The sequence below is a fragment of the Periplaneta americana genome, chromosome 17 (assembly GCF_040183065.1).
Source record: "Periplaneta americana isolate PAMFEO1 chromosome 17, P.americana_PAMFEO1_priV1, whole genome shotgun sequence".
NCBI classification, from domain to species: Eukaryota; Metazoa; Arthropoda; class Insecta; order Blattodea; family Blattidae; genus Periplaneta; species Periplaneta americana.
The window spans coordinates 86,808,331-86,827,267 of NC_091133.1; the positions used below are offsets into that span (position 1 = coordinate 86,808,331).

General features: G+C 33.8%; 1 protein-coding gene across 2 annotated transcripts; it reads left to right on the top strand.

The window, feature by feature from the left end:
- Nucleotides 1-6,077: 6,077 nt before the first annotated feature.
- Nucleotides 6,078-18,565, top strand: exu (maternal protein exuperantia). Of its 2 annotated transcripts, none has more exons than XM_069816393.1 (4): nt 6,078-6,257; nt 9,383-9,670; nt 12,517-12,843; nt 17,444-18,565. In XM_069816393.1, the coding sequence occupies exons 2-4, from the start codon at nt 9,398-9,400 to the stop codon at nt 18,095-18,097; spliced, it is 1,254 nt and encodes a 417-aa protein (XP_069672494.1). In that variant the 5' UTR covers nt 6,078-6,257; nt 9,383-9,397; the 3' UTR covers nt 18,098-18,565. The 2 variants fall into 2 exon arrangements, with proteins under 2 accessions (XP_069672494.1, XP_069672495.1); XM_069816394.1 differs by lacking the exon at nt 6,078-6,257 and adding an exon at nt 6,383-6,539.
- Nucleotides 18,566-18,937: the final 372 nt, after the last annotated feature.

The following is an 18,937-nucleotide window of genomic DNA, read 5'->3' on the forward strand; positions in this document are numbered from 1 at the left end:
AAATGTAAGTAATACAATATATCCTGATAGCATTGTAACAGTTATAGTAATATAGCAACAATGACAATAGTTTTTAGAGTGGGTCGTTAACGACCCAGTGGGAAAATGAGAGGTACCATTTTGTCACTTAGTAATATTTCTGTTTATATGATTCTTTTTCGTTAGTTATAGTTTATTTTTGTTTTGATATACTAGGAAGGGACTGAAAACTCACGAAATAATATCTGAACTTGAAGCAAAGACATGAGGAGCATATCTGGAGAAATTGATATTTATATTGTACCACCTGTACATGGAGAAAGCAATGGGGATTCTGGAGATGAGGAGTGTAATAATCCTTGACGAGGACATTGTTGGAAGTAGAAGCTGAGGTAAGGTTTTCAAATGAAACAAGAGATGAGGAAAATGATTCCCCTGAGTCTACATTGGAGGCTACGGTATTGGGGGAAGTAGAAGCTGAGGTAGAGACTACAACTAAAACAAGAGGGGATAAAAACTATAATCCAAGATCTGTACTGAATACAAAATATATTCCGCAGTGGAAGAAGGGTCAGATCCTCCCTAATTTTCCACCAGTTTATAATCCTGTCCAGTCGAGTCATCTATTATCACTTTCTAAAGACAGTCATCCAGTTGAATATTTTGACAGTTGTTTCAAATGAGTTCGGCATGCAGCCTATAGGAACAGCAGATCGGTACTCAGCCAAAGAAAAGAAGAGGATATCCATTACACAATCCATTTCAACAAGAAATACAATAGTTTTATGGGAGGTGTTGATCAGATGGACCAAAACATAGCAGCATACAGAATTAGAATAAGAGGGAAAAAATGGTATGTTCCAATTCTTTTGTGAATGTTTGATGTCGCCATGAATAATGCATGGTTAACAGCAAGATCAAAAGGAATTTCCTTGGATAATTTGTCATTCAGACGGACAACTGTAATCGCTATGATGCAGAAATATGGAACACCAGTATCTTCACCGGGGCCCAAAAAAGCATCTGAATGTGGGAAATATGGTCGCAGGTCCAGCACTTCGCAATGCTGGACACTTGCTGGCGGTTGGTCAGCCACGTCACCTATGCGCTGTCTGCAAAAACAAGACTACTAAAGGCTGTTACAAACCTTCATGCCCAGCTCTGCTTCATGACAAGTGCATCAGAGAGTTTCATACATAACATGGTAATTATGTGTTTGGATAATATTGAGTCATTTATATTTTACTATACGCATTTTTATGATTAAACTTTATGTGAATATTTACTTGTGCACTGTAAAATTATAAATATTACATTTAAAACATTAATAATATGTTGATTCAATAACACAAAGAAATAATATTCACAATTACTGTCGTTACATGTAGTAATTTAGATATAAATAAAAAGAAAGAAAAAGCGTATTATCAGATTTTCCCACTGGGTCGTTAACGACCCACCCTAAAAAAGGACCTAAATGTAAAGATTCATCTGTGTTTGCTCATTTACAATTAAAAATGTATAAAAACAAAAAATGTGTGACATTCACAACATTTGGACAAAAATTAAGTTATGGGCATAAATGGGTTAAAGAGAAGTTTTGGAATTTTTTCTTATATTTAGAGAGCCTCTAAGGGCTAATATTGATATGTTTAGCATAATTGTAGTTGGAATATTTAGTTTCTTGCACATATCAACAAAGAATTTAGGGATTATCCCTCTAGCACTGATTAGAAGACCATGTCATGAGTATGATACTTTTGTTTGTATGATACTTGTAATTGGTTGGTAGATAGCTTTCTTTTCCTTGTCAACTTCCATGGGTTGATCTAAGTATCCATCTCGAATCTATGTTGGATGCTTTTTCACTGGCTGTTTTGTAGGCAATATAGATAATATCAATTCTTTAGCGGGATTGTCCTGACTTCTCCCAGGCACAGCTCGTACTGGAGATGTGTTGCATACGATTTTAATTCCTTTCTCTCCTTTCCGATGTGGAAAGTTTTTCATGCTGCCAAATCCATTCATTTGTAGGTGTGTACTCTGTATAAAACGACTCCTTTACTTTTATGTCGTAATGCACACCAAGAATCAAATTCACGATTTCGCAGTATAGATCTGATTTTTCTAGTGTTAAAATTGTTATTCTTTGGATTTTTGGAGATTGGAATAGTTATTTGTAGGTCCTGTATGCATTTATCACTCTCATAATCTATATTTCTTGTTGATTGGATAGGCATGTATATATCTGAGTGTGTTTCAATTGTCTCAATTCATTTGGTTGTATAAGAATGGCTTCTCTAAGCTTTAAAAAATCCTAAATTTCTAAATTTTCTAGCGGAATATATAATAGAATCTGGCTGTGGTAGTTGTACTATTTCTTTGAATGTGTCTTTTAACATTTTATCAGTATCACATAAGAATTTGAAAGGGATTTTCTTCATGGGCATTGTCTCAAATTGTAGATTAAAGATGGACAGATTGAAGAATTAATTATATGCAATTCCTGGTCATGATGCAGAAGGTTGCTAACAGGTCTTATTTATTTTCAAATCGTTCAATATACTTTATGGATTGCATACTGGGATATCAGGAAAGTTGACACCTACAGTAAATACCGAATACTTTAATTAGGTGATACACCAATACAGTGCATTCTGAGCAATTAAAACAGTATTGTCTGCAAAACTAAGAACTGTTAGTGGTTGTAAACCTGATACAGTGCCAAACGCCGTGGCTAGTGAGTTTCATTCATTCATTCATTCATTTATTTTATTCCATAGATCTTACATGAGCAATGAAGCTTTAAGATGTGGAACAAGTCAACATTTTACAATATTACAATTACAATTTTTACAAATTTTTATAGTTTTACAATTTAGTAATTTTCTACAATTTTTACAATTTTGTGCAATTTTTTACATTTTGGCGAGATGTAGTGAGATGAGATGAGGTCCGAGGATTCGCCAAAATATTACCCGGCATTTGCCTTATTACCCGGCATTTCACATAATTCACATTCACATAATTAATTTAATATATGATCTGTAACCATATTATATAATGTGGATAAAAAGTGGAGAGCCTTGCATTACTATTATTCGAATAATTTTATTTTGTTGAACCTGAAGATGGTGAATGTTGGTTTCACTGGTTGTGTTCCATTTTTTATTTGGTTATTTAATGGCGGCTTTGTCCCTTGGAGCTGCATAATGTGATAGATGGTCTTATAAGAGCTTGTGCATTCCAAATTAACGTTTATCAAATATGAGGCCAAGATATTTTCTATTGACTCACTGGAAGGTATCCATAATAATATAGAGGAGGGTGATTGTGATGATGACTATAAGGTGTTAAGGATAAAATTTTAGCCTTAGCCTTATTACTTGTATTAAGTGATATATTCCATGTGAAATATCATTGAAATAATTTAGTTCATGATGCTTCACGAGTGCTAATAGCGGTGTGCAAGCCTGAATAAGCGTGAAAGAGAACAGTACCGGTATCATCCATTAACATACAGAGCTATGAAAAGCTGATTTAAAATTACCTCTCCCGTAGCTCCTATCGATAGTGACTACGACTGCGATACATATCTTCTGTTTATAACAGATGGCAGTACAGTCAGGTACATTGAATATCTTCAATCCTTTCTCTCTCTCAAAGATTATATTATTGTCGCGAATTAATTCTACATTATTCCTAATAGGTGGCAGTAGTAGTTTACAACAATCAGAAACATCGAGTTCATAGGTTATCTAACAAGTTTAAAAAATGTTTTTTTTTCCTTACGACTATCAGTTTGTACCAATTAATTTCAACCAGTTCCGTAGTCGTGATATAAACATATCGTTCTACATATATATTTTCTTGTATAGGAGTTAATTTAGAAATACTTCAAACAATTGCTATATGATACACGTTATATTATTTTGTACATTTCTGTAAAAATATTTTATCCGATTTCGTACTAGATCACGTCATTCTACACGGACTTAATTTGAACGTGACGTTTATTTGTTTATGAGGTAAGTCGTTTGAAAGTATTATTTAATGAGTTAAGTAAGATAACATATTCATCATTCAGAAGTTTTGTGAAGAATTGAATTTACAATGAGTAAGTGCCAGTAGGTACATATATCTTGGAAAAAGAGAAGGATATCTGGAGATAATTGTTAAGATTATTTTGGGTCGAAGAATAGTTAAAGATAAAAAAAGAAATTAAGAAAAATAATGACTTATAAAGCTTAAGAGTGTATAAACCCAGAAATAAAATGTGGGCCAACTAATTTTACATAGTTTCAGACACAACGCATTGCGCATGTACAGTAAACAAGAGCTCCTAAAATGTATGCTACTTATGGACAGTCTTGCGAAGCTTGTTGCCTACATAGAGGAGGACTGCTGTAAGACTCGACCCATTTTTTAATTCCGTATCTATACAATATCTACAATGAATTTATTGCTTCGAGGGGCAATCACTACTTGCTCCACTAATAGTAAAAAAATTCAAAGAGGGAATAGCGAACTACTCGAAATAGCCTTTATGCCAACTAACAGGATAGCTTTCACCATAAAAAGTTAAGCTATAGAACTTTTGGATTATCAAAAGTTATGTTTTAAATTCATTATTAGCATATTAAAAATTTCATGTTAATCATATCACTATCTGGTGCTTTATTATCCTATTTTTTTTTATTCTTAAAAATTCTGCATTAAAACTTTGTTTTTCGCTGTTGTCAGTGGCGGCTCGTGAATTTCACTCATGGAGGAGTTGAACAATAATTAAATGTCAAAATATGTTGGAATTTTAGAATGATCAATCATTTGCAATGAAAGCATGGACTTATACTACTTAATTTGATTGTTACTTGATTCAAAAAGCGTCATAACTTAAGTTATATTATTTTCACAAGAATGCGGCAGAACCTCTCTTCGGGAGTTGCGAAAGGGCACTGATAATCAAGTAAAATCTTCGGATGAAAGTATTTGAATGAAGGTAAGTACCGGTACAAGTACAAACTGATTGTTGTTTGTCATCCTAGTCTTTTGGAATCATTCTTTGTTTCACTTTTTAGACCAAGGATATGTGGGCCTCTCTCTACAAATTATATCTCCAATGTTTAGATGAGGTTAAGCACTGTGAATTTATTACTTCTTTTCAATTCTTCGAGTCTACATACCAATACTGATTGTAGTGAAACGTTTCAGTATAGTAAAGGAACAGCAGTTTCCACTTAGAACATTAGTTTGTGAGAATGTTTATTACCTATTAAAATAATTTCTGCGTGGCGAAAAATAATAATAATAATAATAATAATAATAATAATAGTTTATGTGAGGGCGGCAATGAACCTTCGGGTTCCTTAAAAGCCATTTGTAAGTAAGTAAGTATAATAATAATAATAATAATAATAATAATAATAATAATAATAATAATAATAATAATAATAATAATGACCTGACATAATTAGGAATATTAAATACAGACGTTTGAGATGGGCAGGGCATGTAGTACGTATGAGCGAATTCAGAAATGCATGTAGAGTGTTAGTTGAGAGGCCGGAGGGAAAAAGACCTTTGGAGATGCCGAGACGTAGATAGGAGGATAATATAAAAATGGATTTGAGGGAGGTAGGCTATGATGGAGAGACTGGATAGGGACAGATGGTAGGCTTATGTGAGGGCGGCAATGAACCTCCGGGTTCCTTAAAAGCCATTTGTAAGTAGTAGTAGTAGTAATAATAATAATAATAATAATAATAATAATAATAATAATAATAATAATAATATCGATATATAACTCAACGTCTTTGTGAAATATTTTATACAATACCAAATACAGAACTTTGTCACAACGAATCTTATTCAGGTGTTTTCAGAAACTGTTGTGCTTGTTGACATACAGAACCAGAATTATTAATATAAAAAGAATTTAATACTGAAATGAATATACTACTTTAAAAGAAACATATTATTGTTTCTGGTCAATGCTTTTAATTTATTCTGCCCAGAAAGTGTATTATTGTTTCATTATCTGTGATTTATGAACGTTTCTGATGACGTAATAAACTCTACGTATCTATAACAACAGGATTCGATGTGTGTATCGTGTAGTCAAGACTTGAGGCCTCGACCTTTTTACTGTCCTCCACGTGCAAACCATTCTGGCGTTGACGTAAAGAGATTTTTTTTGTAGAGACAGAAGACTGGTTGGATAAGTGGCAACAATTTTCGTAAAACTGAATCGTACTTTAATAGATATTTGAAAAACATAGGTGAGTTTCTTCTAGTTGTTGCACAATAAGTAGGACATAAGCTTACTAATTCTGTTGTGCATTAAGGGGCGGGGCAGCGATGCATTCGCTAAGAATAGATTCTGAGTAATAACACAGAATGACTTGTGTTCGATGTAGTTAATGTTTTTCTTGTGAAGGCACCATACTATTACAATTAATATTACTGTACATATGTTTAAATATTACTGAAATAGTAAAGCTAGGTCTTCTCCAAGGTCATTTTTGTACTACGCCACTGGCAAGTACTGGAGAAAACACGTGGTAGGTATGGTAACTACGTTTTGGCATTTCATTCAGGATTTGTATTTTCAGGTTGTAGATTATAGCGTAGTTCATTTCGATTTTTCGGAGTTTTGTAATTTCCTTCCTCATTATAGTACATTTTGAGTCTGTAATATGAAGGTGACGTATTTATGGAAGTAAAATGTGGTCTATGGTTATTGTATTACTTTCATGCAGCTTAATTTAAATTAATGTGTTATTTTAGTTAATTGAGGTTAGGTTAGGTGTATTCTTCAACTGCAGTGATCTCTCTCCATACCAATAGGCTGCGATTTGGATTTTGCTTGCTTGCAGGTCCATAGGCCCTACTTGTTATTCACCCTCATACTTTTTAGGATATTGGTTTCCTTTGCTCAATCAAGGTTGCAAATATTTTCTACCACATTATGAGATACTGCGGTATTGGAGGGACGTATGTTGTAGTGCCTTAATACGCACTATGAAATTTGTTAATCTGATGAAACATTCAGTCCCTTAACAGTTACTTGTTGAGTTCATTTACTTTATATTCTGCTCATTAAGCTTACCTATTGTTAGTGCGTGGAAAAATGTTGAAGTAAAAGTAGTAAGGCCTAATATCTTAAATGTGACTTTCATAAAAGAAGTTTTGGTAACCGAAGTTTCAGTGTTATCATGATATCATGAACATTACAGTTTTAATTTAGAAATTGCAAACACACTGGGAAATTATTTGCAGAATGTCTTCCAGAAACTTCATTCGTGAGGAAGGTTGTAACTTCATCCGCCTTGGTTAGTTAGGTATTGTTTTTTATATATTGGATAAACTCATTAAACATATGTTACACATTCCTGTTACACTATATGTAAAAATTACGCGGAAAAGCATGGTGAACATGTTACTAAAAACGCTACGTGTCTTAAAACATAGGTTTGTAAGTTTTAATAATGCATTGAACCACGTATTTCTTGGTTATGGTGGCAAAGATATTGCAACGCTCTACACACTTTAAGTATAACCATTAGATTAGGATTGATGAATTAGCTCTCCTTTCGATGTGTAGTAAATTAGTACTTTCGTACTGAGTGAAAAATATATTCTAGCACTTCAGTTTGCCAAAATTGATTTTTACTAGTGATTAGTCAAGTTAATGATAGGGCCTACACTGTAAGTCTTTGAGAGGGAAATTATTTTTGGTAAAAGAATGGAAAATTTAATGTGAAAGAAAATGTACTTTATGAGCTTGGTGGTTGTAGAGTTACAGTGTTACTTAGAAGAAAGAAAATATTATGTTGCTTACTCATTACTTTATCGCCGATCTCAAAGCAATAACTGTTGCATTTATATTTGTGATTATTATTTATTATTTTTTTTAGTTCATTATCTGGCATTCAGGACTTGGTGTCGTCTGGCATACCTACCATATTGTAGGTCCTTTGACATGTTCAACATAGAGTATTATTGTTATTGGAAGATTTGATTTCCTTTCAAGAGTTTTATTTTCCTTTTATATGACCTTTAAAGAAAAATCCAAGAATATTTGTTAAGCTATTGAAAATGGAAAGAATTATGACATAGCAAAGTAAAAATGTATTAAGTAACGTTCACTTTATTCTGCAAAGTACAATTGTTGGCATAGCCTACTTCTTTTATAATAGAAATCATTGCTTTATATAATGGAAATAATTGCTACAAGCTTTTATATTATCATGAATTGCGTTGATATATCTCGGAACATTATTAACATTAAAATAAAGCCTCACAATGCAATACTAACCTGACGCAGTCTAACCTTACTATGAAATTATATTCATTATCACTTCATTAGATATGCAAACATCAATTACATTGCAATTTATGGACACTAAAAATGAAATGGTCCAATAATTACAATGAAATTGATGCCAGCTTCTCTTCTTTTTGTTTTTTTCCCTCCTCCCCTCACCAGAAAGCTGAAGTAATAAGTCTTCAGTATTATTTAATATTATGATATGAAGTGAATTTTCTGTGAATATGTTTGAAGATGAGACATTAAATTATAAATATTCAGAAATAAACAACCTTTGTAATAGAAATGGCTTTCTTTGGAAAGAATGTAAACAAGGGTATCTTGATTTTTCGAACAATGATTTGCTATTGAAATTTATACGGTAGACCTATGCTTTTCTGGGTAGGTATAGGACACAGGGATTTAGCATAGCTAATTATAACAGGCCTGTGTATAAAAACAATGACAAAAATAACCTAATCAGTGAGCCATGTTTAAAAATTAGCAGGTTTGACAATTTGTAAAACAAGTGAATGTGCTTTGACTTAGCAATTGTAAATGATGTTCTGTTGTTTTACACATTGCCAAAGCCTGCTAATTTCTAAATATGGCCCACTAAGTTATTTCTCGTAGATGGGAGGATAATATTAAAATAATATTAAAATGAATTTGAGGAATTTGGGATGTGATGCTGGAGACTGGATTAATCTTACTCAGGATAGGGACCAATGGCGTGCTTATGTGAGGGTGACAATGAACCTCCAGGTTCTCTAAGAACCATTTGTAAGTAAGATTAAGTTATTTCTTAATTGGTTTTTATAAGAGATTTCTTATGACAATGTTAATTCCCTATGTCCTATACCGAGAAAAACACGCGGTATAAATTGTAGTAGTAAAGATGTGTGTGTGTGTGTGTGTTGTTATGCTTAATGAATTAATTATTACTAAACAAGTGTTCTACATTTTTATATTGTAACAGAATGGGAATATTTCATTAGATAATGCCTGTGAAAGAAATCCAGTTACGAGTGTTTTATTAATGCAAACATTATCAGCCATATGATCCTTTAATTTGAATGTTATTACATGTTGCAGGTTAAGTGAAAGAAAATGGTTTCCACGACAGTAAAGGAAAATGGTGTTCAGGGTGAAGAGTTGGGTCTTCCACCCGGTGACTATCGGTTGGTGGGTTGGGATTTGGACACGACAGGAAGACGACTGATTGATGAAATATGTCAGATTGCAGCATTTTCTCCAACACTTAATTTTTCCCAGTATGTGATGCCATTTCGTGATATGAATCCTGCAGCTAGACGCAGGCATAACATCAGAGTAGTTACTGTTGGACGTTATCGTATGCTTAAGGATTCTAAGACTGGAAAGGTTTGTTCTGTCTTCAAGTTTGCGTTACGTCTGTTATAACCAAATGCTAATATAATAACATAATAAGAAAATAGGTAGTTGTTAAGGGAGGAATGTAAACTTTTTAATCTTCTGCTTGTTGTTATTGTTCTCCTGCACATCCTTTTTCATGTTCCTCCTCTTCTTACCCCTACTTTCTCTTGTTTCTTCTCACCTTCCTCTTCACCCTCCTCTTTTCTCTCTAGTTTCTGTTCTTCGTTTTCTCTCTCTTCTAGTTCTTGTCTTTTCTATCTCTTCCTTATCTTGTTTTTCTCCACCTCCACCTCTTCCTGTTAAATGTGTTGGTCCAGGCCTGTTCTCATATAACAAATAATTGTACCATATTTTCAAACTTTACCTTTTTATGTCTTACCATTTTTTACATTTTGAAGCCTGTACATTTTCCCACTTTCAACATCAAATTGCAAGTTCATTGTGTAGAAATGACTGTAATTCTACATAACTAACAGTTACATACTACTATAGATTGACAAATCGAACTGAAACCCTGACCGAGTTACTACATGAGTGCTGGGTGTCTTGGGGAGAGCAAGTGAGAAAGCATGGGGGAAGGGAGAGAGCACTATGCAGTATGTACTTGCAGGTCCACTCACAGTTTGTCAAACCTGCTAACAAAAGCATTAAAAGGTTGACTAGTTACCTGCAGTGCTAGCATAATGGAACCTTCTTAGCCGACAGTCGAGGCAAAAATGAAGAATCCGTTATTGTGGTAATACTGGAGAGTGGTTCTTCTATTGGTCGCGATGCCCACACACACCCTCTCAGATATTTATGTGGTGATTGGTGACTGAATGACGAGGAGCGAGGGAGAGAGAAGAAAGAAAGAGAGAGATTCCAGAAGTTGGCGTGTTTTACGGGGTTTCACTTGAAGTTGTCAAACTATAGTAGTACAGAGTACTAAGCACCTAATACTTTCCACAGAATAACTTAGATCTATTAACCTCTTTTGTATGTATAATGAATGATTTATCACTGCTATAATGGAATCTGCTGTTGAGATACGTAATTTAAGTACTTAAGTTTGCTTGAGAGGTCCAGGTGCAAATTTCTTGACAGTGGGTGTTTGGACTACACTAACAAGAAAGCATTTTTATTTTATTATTACTTGGTTATTTAACGATGTTTTATCAGCTACTGAGTTATTTAGCATTGTTGGAATTGGTGATAATGAGATGATATTTGGTGATATGAGGCCGAGGATTCGTCAGAAATTACATGACATTCACCTTGCAGTTGAGGAAAACCTCTGAAAAAACCTAACCAGATAATCAGCCCAAACGGGAACTGAACCCACATCCGAGCGCTATTTCCTGAGCTATGCTGGTGACTAGAAAGCATTTTTAATGTCAGGTGTAGACAGAGATTATTGTTGAAGGAAGTTATATTTCGACATAATTAATATTTTATATTTAAATGGTGTTTCGTTTGCTTTTGACATCTGATGTAGACAATATGGCGGCAATACATCTATTCATTACTATGTACAACAGGTGAATAGTTCTAGGATATTCTTTCGGAAATATTGGGTGCCAGAAAATAAAACTACATGCTTAGTAAGTTGTATACTATTCGTAGTAGGCAACTGTTGAAGGGAAAAAATGTTACTTACCCTCTTTTGTCTAGTTTCTCTGTAGAGTTAACGAAATGATTGCTGTCAAACATATTTGTCAAAATTATTTTGGTTATACTTACTGCTTAATGATAGTATGTAAGTTACTGTATGTGCTCTGTGTATGTATGTGTCGTGTGCCTCATTTTTCATCCTTTCAACCATACGAACCTAGATATGATTTCTGGTGCTGGTTTTTCAAGTCTTAACTTTAAAAGTCAAAGTATTTGACAGAATACTAGGAAGACCTTTAAAGAGATGGCTTGAGACTGTAATGGGCCATTAGGCCCAATATTTGTTAGGATGATGATGATGATGATGAAACTTTAAAAATATTTGAGACCAGCCTCACATCTTGTATGTTTGACTTATTTCAGTTTATAAAAGTTCTAGAATTAATTCAATAAAATCAAGGCTACATATTTGCCGCTTATTAGACATTACTGCGTCACTATCACGTAATAAAGGTTACAGGTAGAATCTGGATTTATATGCGAGATGCATGTTGAATACAAAATATTATGAAATACATGCAGAATAGTTTTAAAAAAATCGATTTTACAAGTCTCTGATTATGCATGTAAGTGTATAGCCTATATAAATTGAAATTATATGCCTACTTACTTTTCATATTTCAGCAACAGACTTCTACTGACATTTGCCCTTTTTAAAACGCAAACTTGAGAGAACCTAATTTTCCTGGGGGAAAAATTCGTGTTCGTGTTAGTACTTTGTAACTTAAGTAAATTTTACCAACCTTATGCTTTTCTGTATCAGTATTACATGGGTACTGGTAATGGTTTGTGATTTAGGGAGAATGCTTTCACTGTGTAACAGTTTTCAGAAAAAGGTATAAAAATTTCTCCAAAGAAGATCTTGAGACTTTTGTTTTAGGCCTAGACATATACTGCAACACCTAATAAAATAAATTCATTAGCAAGATGTTTGATTTATGCTTATTTTAAATTATTATTATTTATTATGCATATTTTAATAAATTATGTGTATATTTCAATATTTGTCTTTGCTTACACATTCAGGCTGTAGTTACAAAACATAGTCTATAGCTGTATAATCAAATAATGTCAAAATATCTACAAGGAACTTGAAATCTTATAAAAGAGAGAAGCTTTTTTAATTGAGAAGTACTGTGTTATACTTCAGTGAATCTAAAGAGTTTTTTTTTTAATTGTTTCAGGTGCTAAAGACTAAAAGTGAGATTTCTGGGTTATCAGACTTTATTAATTGGCTAGAAACTGTAAAAGGTAACTCAGATGGTGTAATTCTTTTAAGTCATGAACAACGGAAGGTGGCAGCACCACTGCTTTTGGAAGCTTTACAAAAGTACAACCTTCTAGAAAAATTTTCTGCTGTAGTCAAAGGATTTGCCAATGGATATGCAATGGCAGAAGTAAAGTGTGCCAAAACTGTGCGCATGTTTTCACTGCGCACCCTGTCCCGTGTATTACTGAATAATGATGAAGATCTAGATAATGCCGCAGATAGAGCACGTTTAACTTATCAGGTGAGCCTGATTTTTGTTTAAAGAGATTCACTTTTAATTTCGAACTTTGAAGGCAGAGTATGCTTGTGTATGGATAACTGTAAGTGTCCACTTGAAATAGAGACTGCATTTCTTGTAATCCGAGTGATTCATTAGGCTTTGAAAGGTGTCACTTGTTTGGTATTAAAATTTCGAATCGGATAATACTGCCAAAAGAAAAATGTGAGTTTTTGACTAAAGTTTCAGGGCTATTAAATTAACTCCGTCCCTATGTATTAAATAGGAATGTGGGTATAATGAACTGGGACTGAGTATTGGAGGTAATAATAACTCATTCTTATTTATATTGTCTTCGTAATTTCAAACTTAGATTGTATAACAACTTTTCAGAAACTTCTGAATAGAATAAATATAATTTGCAATTATTGTTTTACATTCCTGAAATAATGGGTATTTTATGATTAATTTTAGAGAATTTACAAGAATATGTCACAGTTCTTTTTTTCTTACCAATACCTTTCTTTAAGGGGGAATGGAATTGGATTTCGGGTCAAATTTGATTTTAATTTTTCCAATACTTGGTTTCCCCTATTTAAAATGGTGTATTACATATGACTATACTAAAATTGTTTTGATTTTCTGACAAGGATATAGAAGCTTTACTTTTAATGCTCATTCTTCATAAATTTACGGTCTTTGGGTGGAAAATTATATGTTTTGTTTTTTCAATTTATTCTTTGATTTTTCTTTTTAAAATGGAATATCACATATGATTATACTAAAATTACTTCCATGTTAACTTCTCGTTTTTCTGAGGAGGGGAATGGTAATGTATGTCTTACTTTAACGCTGATTTTCTGTAAGTTTAGTTTTCCCATACAAAACAAACCCCCTCTCAGTTTCTATTTAATATAGAAAGCTGAAATTTTCAGAGATTGTTACTTCAGCAGTAAGTAAATTTGTGTGTTCATGAGCTGTGAAATATCAGCTGTCTAGCTTCAACAGTTTTTGAGAAAAAGTTCCTTATGTGAGACATAATTTAACATTGTCAGGTTGGCAATTCAGTGTTCCCATAAAATATTTAAATATGATTTTCGTTTGTAATTTTCTTTCTTAAGCATCTTGAATTGTTGTGATGAAATAATTTATTTCAAAATCAATGGATTGGATTGTCTGTGTTTGTTTCTTCTGCTAGAAACAACAGTATAATTCGATCGTGTTAGGGGACAAGGTCATAACCCTCAGTTTAAAAACTTCTCAGGAGAGCCAAAAAATAATTATTTTATTCTATTTTTTATGAGTAAGCCACATGACTTCACAGTGTAACTGCCTTATTGTCATTATTAATAGAAATCAAGATTCGGGAAAATGCTAACCCAATGCTCAGAGGGGTACAGCATTTTACCTACCTACATATTACTCGTAAAAATGATGGTTACAAATTCTAAGAATTGTTAATTATATGTGTTTAGTCAACAGTCCGAAGAATGACTGGAATCTCATCTCTTGAAGTATCTGTTTCAGTTTATTAACTGTAACAATTTCTCCTTCGTTATTTCTTATATTGTATTATCTTTTATTATTACAAAGTTTTACAAACTGTTGGGACTTTATGTTGCTGAATATGTTTGGTCAGATTCTTAATATCATTCACAAATAGTAAAACTCTTAGAACATATGATTAACATGGCCCAAGACCATTTTCAGGACAACATAAAATAAGAAACACACATCAAATCCCAAACAGATAATGTATTTTCAGTATTCTTCAGGAAATTGAATTTGGTTCTGCTGGATTCATAGCTGGAGGGAGATGACTGCAACTTAAACGGCAGTTTTAGATTTAAGTTGAGTTTTTTTTAATTAACCGAACTGTTAAATACAGAGTGATTCACGAAGATTATACCATACTCTAGGATCTGATTTCTGACATCATTGTGATGAAAAAAGTTACGTCATATTTTTTTAAATTGAGTTACACCCTCCTTAATGAACGTGGAAATTATGAAGATTTAAGCATTTAAATTATTTACGAGAATGGTACAGAGTGTATTATAAATTCATTAAAGAACATTCATATCATTATTCACTTGCAAAATTTGTGTTAAACCCGGTTTTCAAAGACCCCACTTTCTGCAACAATACACGAAGTCACCAGAGTGTAAACTGTGTGTGCTGTATTCCTTAACTTACGTTGTTCGGAAGCTAGATAGATTATGTTGGACCTGTATTGCCTTATCGTCCCGCGCCGTGGCGTCGTGGTCTAAGGCATCCTGCCTGGGACTTGTATTACGGAATGTGCGCTGGTTCGAGTCCTCATGGGGGAAGAAATTTTCTCATGAAATTTCGGCCAGTGTATGGGACTGGTGGCCACCCAGCATCGTGATGCACTTAGGGACCTACGATAGGTAGCGAAATCTGGTTACGCAAACCAGCTATAACGGCTGGGGGGCTCATCGTGCTAACTGCACGATAGCTCCATTCTGGTTGGATGATCGTCCACCTCTGCTTCGGCATGTGGCCATGAGGCCAGCAGCCGGCTGGTCGGTCTTGGCCCTTCGTGGGCTGTAGTGCCATGGATGATGATGATGATGTATTGCCTTATCTCTAACATTGACCCTGATGTTACGAGATTTTGTATTGCTGCTGTGAGCTGTACTGTAACACACAACTCCAGACATCCAAAGCGAGAGAGAGAGAGAGGGAGAGAGAGAGGGAGGGAGAGAGAGAGAAGTCCACAAGGATATATGTTATGGAAAGAAGAACCGTGATTTTATTTAAAACTATTCAAAAAGTGTGTGTGCATGGGGGGTTGTGTGTGTGCGCGTGCGCGCGGTTTTTTTTCCCCCCTCTCTCGATGATGTGTATTATCGTAGAGTATGGCACAATTTTCGGGAATTGCTCTGTATATTAATACGAAATGGTTATTATAAAATAACTAACATAATTGAAATGTATATAATTTCTAATAAATTAAGCACTAAAAATGAATCAAGCAGCTATGGAATATGTGAAGAAAGTAATTTACTTATTCTTTGCTAGAACAATTATTGCTTCCTTTGTTATAAGGTAACAAACTTTGAAAAATAAACAATTTTTTTTTAGCCATTTTCCAAGTTTTGAAAGATGGTTTTATATCTTCAAACAAGAATTGGTTTGGTGCAGTGTTGTTATGAACGTGGTAGAAACTTCACTGCAAGATAAATCAGATTAGGAAGATTTCAGACAAAAATACATCGGACAGAAGGCCCTTGTACCTTGAGTCCTTACTGTGCATTGATTAAGAAGGTTGATGAAACTGGTTCAGTTCATGATAAAATGAAATCAGATAGACCAAGAATTAGTGATATTCAGATTGCGAGGATTTTCGTGAAAACCAAAACCCAGCTTTAGAAAATCCTTACCAGTATTTTAATTAATGTTGAAATTCTAGAATTTAAATATTGTACTGAGACAACAAGCTAAAGAAATGTTATTACAGTGTCCCCACAAAGAAGGAAATAATCCTTCAACAGTAGTCTACTTCTGAAAATATATCCTTATAAATTGCAATTAATATTTGAATTGAAGGAAGCTGATTATGAAAAGAGATAAAACTTTGTATATATTAGCAAAGATGGAAATTGAACCGCAGTGGTAATCTGTAGTGTTGTGGACAGATGAAGCCCACTTTACTCTCATTGGCGAAGTCAATACAACTACTGTGTCGAATAAGGACAATAGACAATCCACGTCACAGACTAAATTCCATTTTTAGCACATCCCATAACCACTTAGTTAATCTTGTTTGCTTAATTTGTTGACAATTATCTTAATTTGAACTATTTCTAATAACCCTGTATTTCATTACGAGTTCTCTGATAAAGAGTCTGAGTAAATTGGTCATTAGGATTCTGCGAAAAATCTATTTGAAGAATTTTGCAGAAACGTGCTGAAATTTAGTCTAAATTGCGACTATTTTATCTGCATTAATACTATTCACATAAAGACCTAGGATAGTCATAGTTTATGCCTAATTATTACGTTCAAAGCTAACTTTTCAGAAACAAAAGTTCGAGGTATGCACAGTGTGTGAAGTAATGAAAGAAATTCTTTAGATCGGTCATAATAAGATTATTTCCTTTATATAATGAAATGACTATTGAGTTCATGCTGTACCGAAGTACGATAAGATATGTTTTGATAAGGAGGTATCAGAAGCCTGCACCTGCTGATTTAGAAAAACTTTATTTATTGCTTGCTTACCTTTGTTCCATAGATATATATAGTAGTGATTTATTATTGTGCGTGTATAAAAACAAGGAGATAATACATTACTTACTTAATACCTTGCCTTAGTGCAGTGTTGTCACATTCTACACTGACTCAGTTGTTGCCTGTTTTATAAAGTTCTTCTATTCATTTTTTCCTTCCATTTTTATTTTTCTTTCTTTCTCTTCTTTTATTTTTCCTTTTGCCTTCCCTTTCTTCTTTCTTCATCCTCTTCTTCCTATCTCTTTCTCCATTTCCTCCATTTTTCTTTTTTTTATCGGCCTTTTTCTTCCATTTGTTTTGTTCTTCCTTTACTAGAAAATTAATTATAATGTTTCGTGACTGAGATGTTCTGTGACATATTTCACAGGTGATGCAACAGCTTTGTGCAGGTGAAGATCGCCCAGAAAATAATCAAGGTAGTGGAGATGGAGGAGATGCGACTGATCATGGACTTGTAGAATCTGTACGTGATTATGCGCACACAGTTACCAAAGAAGAAATGGAGCTTGCTGGCCTTAAGGTTGTGTTGGAGCGCCAAAACTCCCTGCGTCCCATATTTAATTCCATGCTCCGTATCAACAGACGTGAGAGGCAACGTGCAACTAATCTGCGTAGAATTCTTGCAGAGGCAGGAATTGATTATGAGATGCTTACAGCAACATATTCTAAAGATGGAAAGGAAGGCATTGCCGAGTTGCTGGCATCTAAATTAACGAAAGCAAAACCAAAAGAAATAGAAGATTTGAGAGAGCTGTTAGTGGGTCACTTCGATCCAGAATCAAAACCTAAAACTGAAAATAAGGTCGAATCAAATAAAGAAGCCAAGCCAGGGGCTGGAGATGCAAGCGGGTCTAGCACTCCAGACACCACAACCAGCTCTCCTGTCAAAGCTCCCAGCTCATCGGGTGAAACCAACACTAACTCTACCAATTCCCCCCAAAGTAATGCCACATCTCCCCGAAAACGCTCTGTGTCTGCTGGACCTGTGGTGACCAGTTCACCAGAGTCCACAGCATCCTAAACTTGAACATGCCAGTATGCTTGATCATCTTGTAGAGGATGTTGTGAGTGCCTTACCAAGGACGAGTTTTCGTTTGAAGCCAGTGTTGCCTTTGTTTATAATAATGAATTCTTTTGTTAAAACATTCAAATGGTATGAATGATTAAAAAATTGTTATTTTATTTTGATTTGCTATTGCCCAAGAGTATGTTGTTTGTTTTATTAAATATTTTTCTCTTGTGATATGAGGCACAAATAATTTTCTTTATTTTATTTGTTCTTTACCAATATTTGTTGCATTTTGGGCATTTCAAGTGCCACTGGAAACTTGATACCATAGTTCCACAGGCTGTTCTTTCTGGAACATTCCTGATTGATAAACAAAGAGCAATGAGAAAATTTAGTTCTGTATGTACACGGTCATTCTAAATAATTGTTCAGATCTCATTGTAAAAATGCGAAATAAAGAATGATTTGTGTAATTAATAATTTTGTGTATTTTAAAATATTTTATTTATTATCTCAGTCCAGTTATTAAATAGGCATTCTTAGCATTTAGAAAATAGCAGAAAATATTGTAATAATGAAATTTTGGAGAACGAGGATTCTGGTGGGTTGTATTGGGTGAGTAGACAGGGTGACCAAATTTTGAAAGTAAAAAATTGGGACACCTGGATACGATATGGATCAAACAAAAATTGTACAAACTAAAATTCAGGCAATTACATCAGCAAATTTATGCTGTTATGATAGAAGAACTAAGAATAAGTATTATTTTTGCTGATAATTTTAATGCTAATGCAACAGCAGCAATACATATAACTTTTTTTTACATTAAAAATATTAAGTTGATAACCCTTT

Coding starts and splice junctions, on each gene's coding strand:
- exu (XM_069816393.1), top strand. CDS start 9,398: ATGGTTTCCACGACAGTAAAGGAAAATGGTGTTCAGGGTGAAGAGTTG. Junction 9,671..12,516: donor AGGATTCTAAGACTGGAAAG/GTTTGTTCTGTC, acceptor TAATTGTTTCAG/GTGCTAAAGACTAAAAGTGA. Junction 12,844..17,443: donor GAGCACGTTTAACTTATCAG/GTGAGCCTGATT, acceptor CATATTTCACAG/GTGATGCAACAGCTTTGTGC.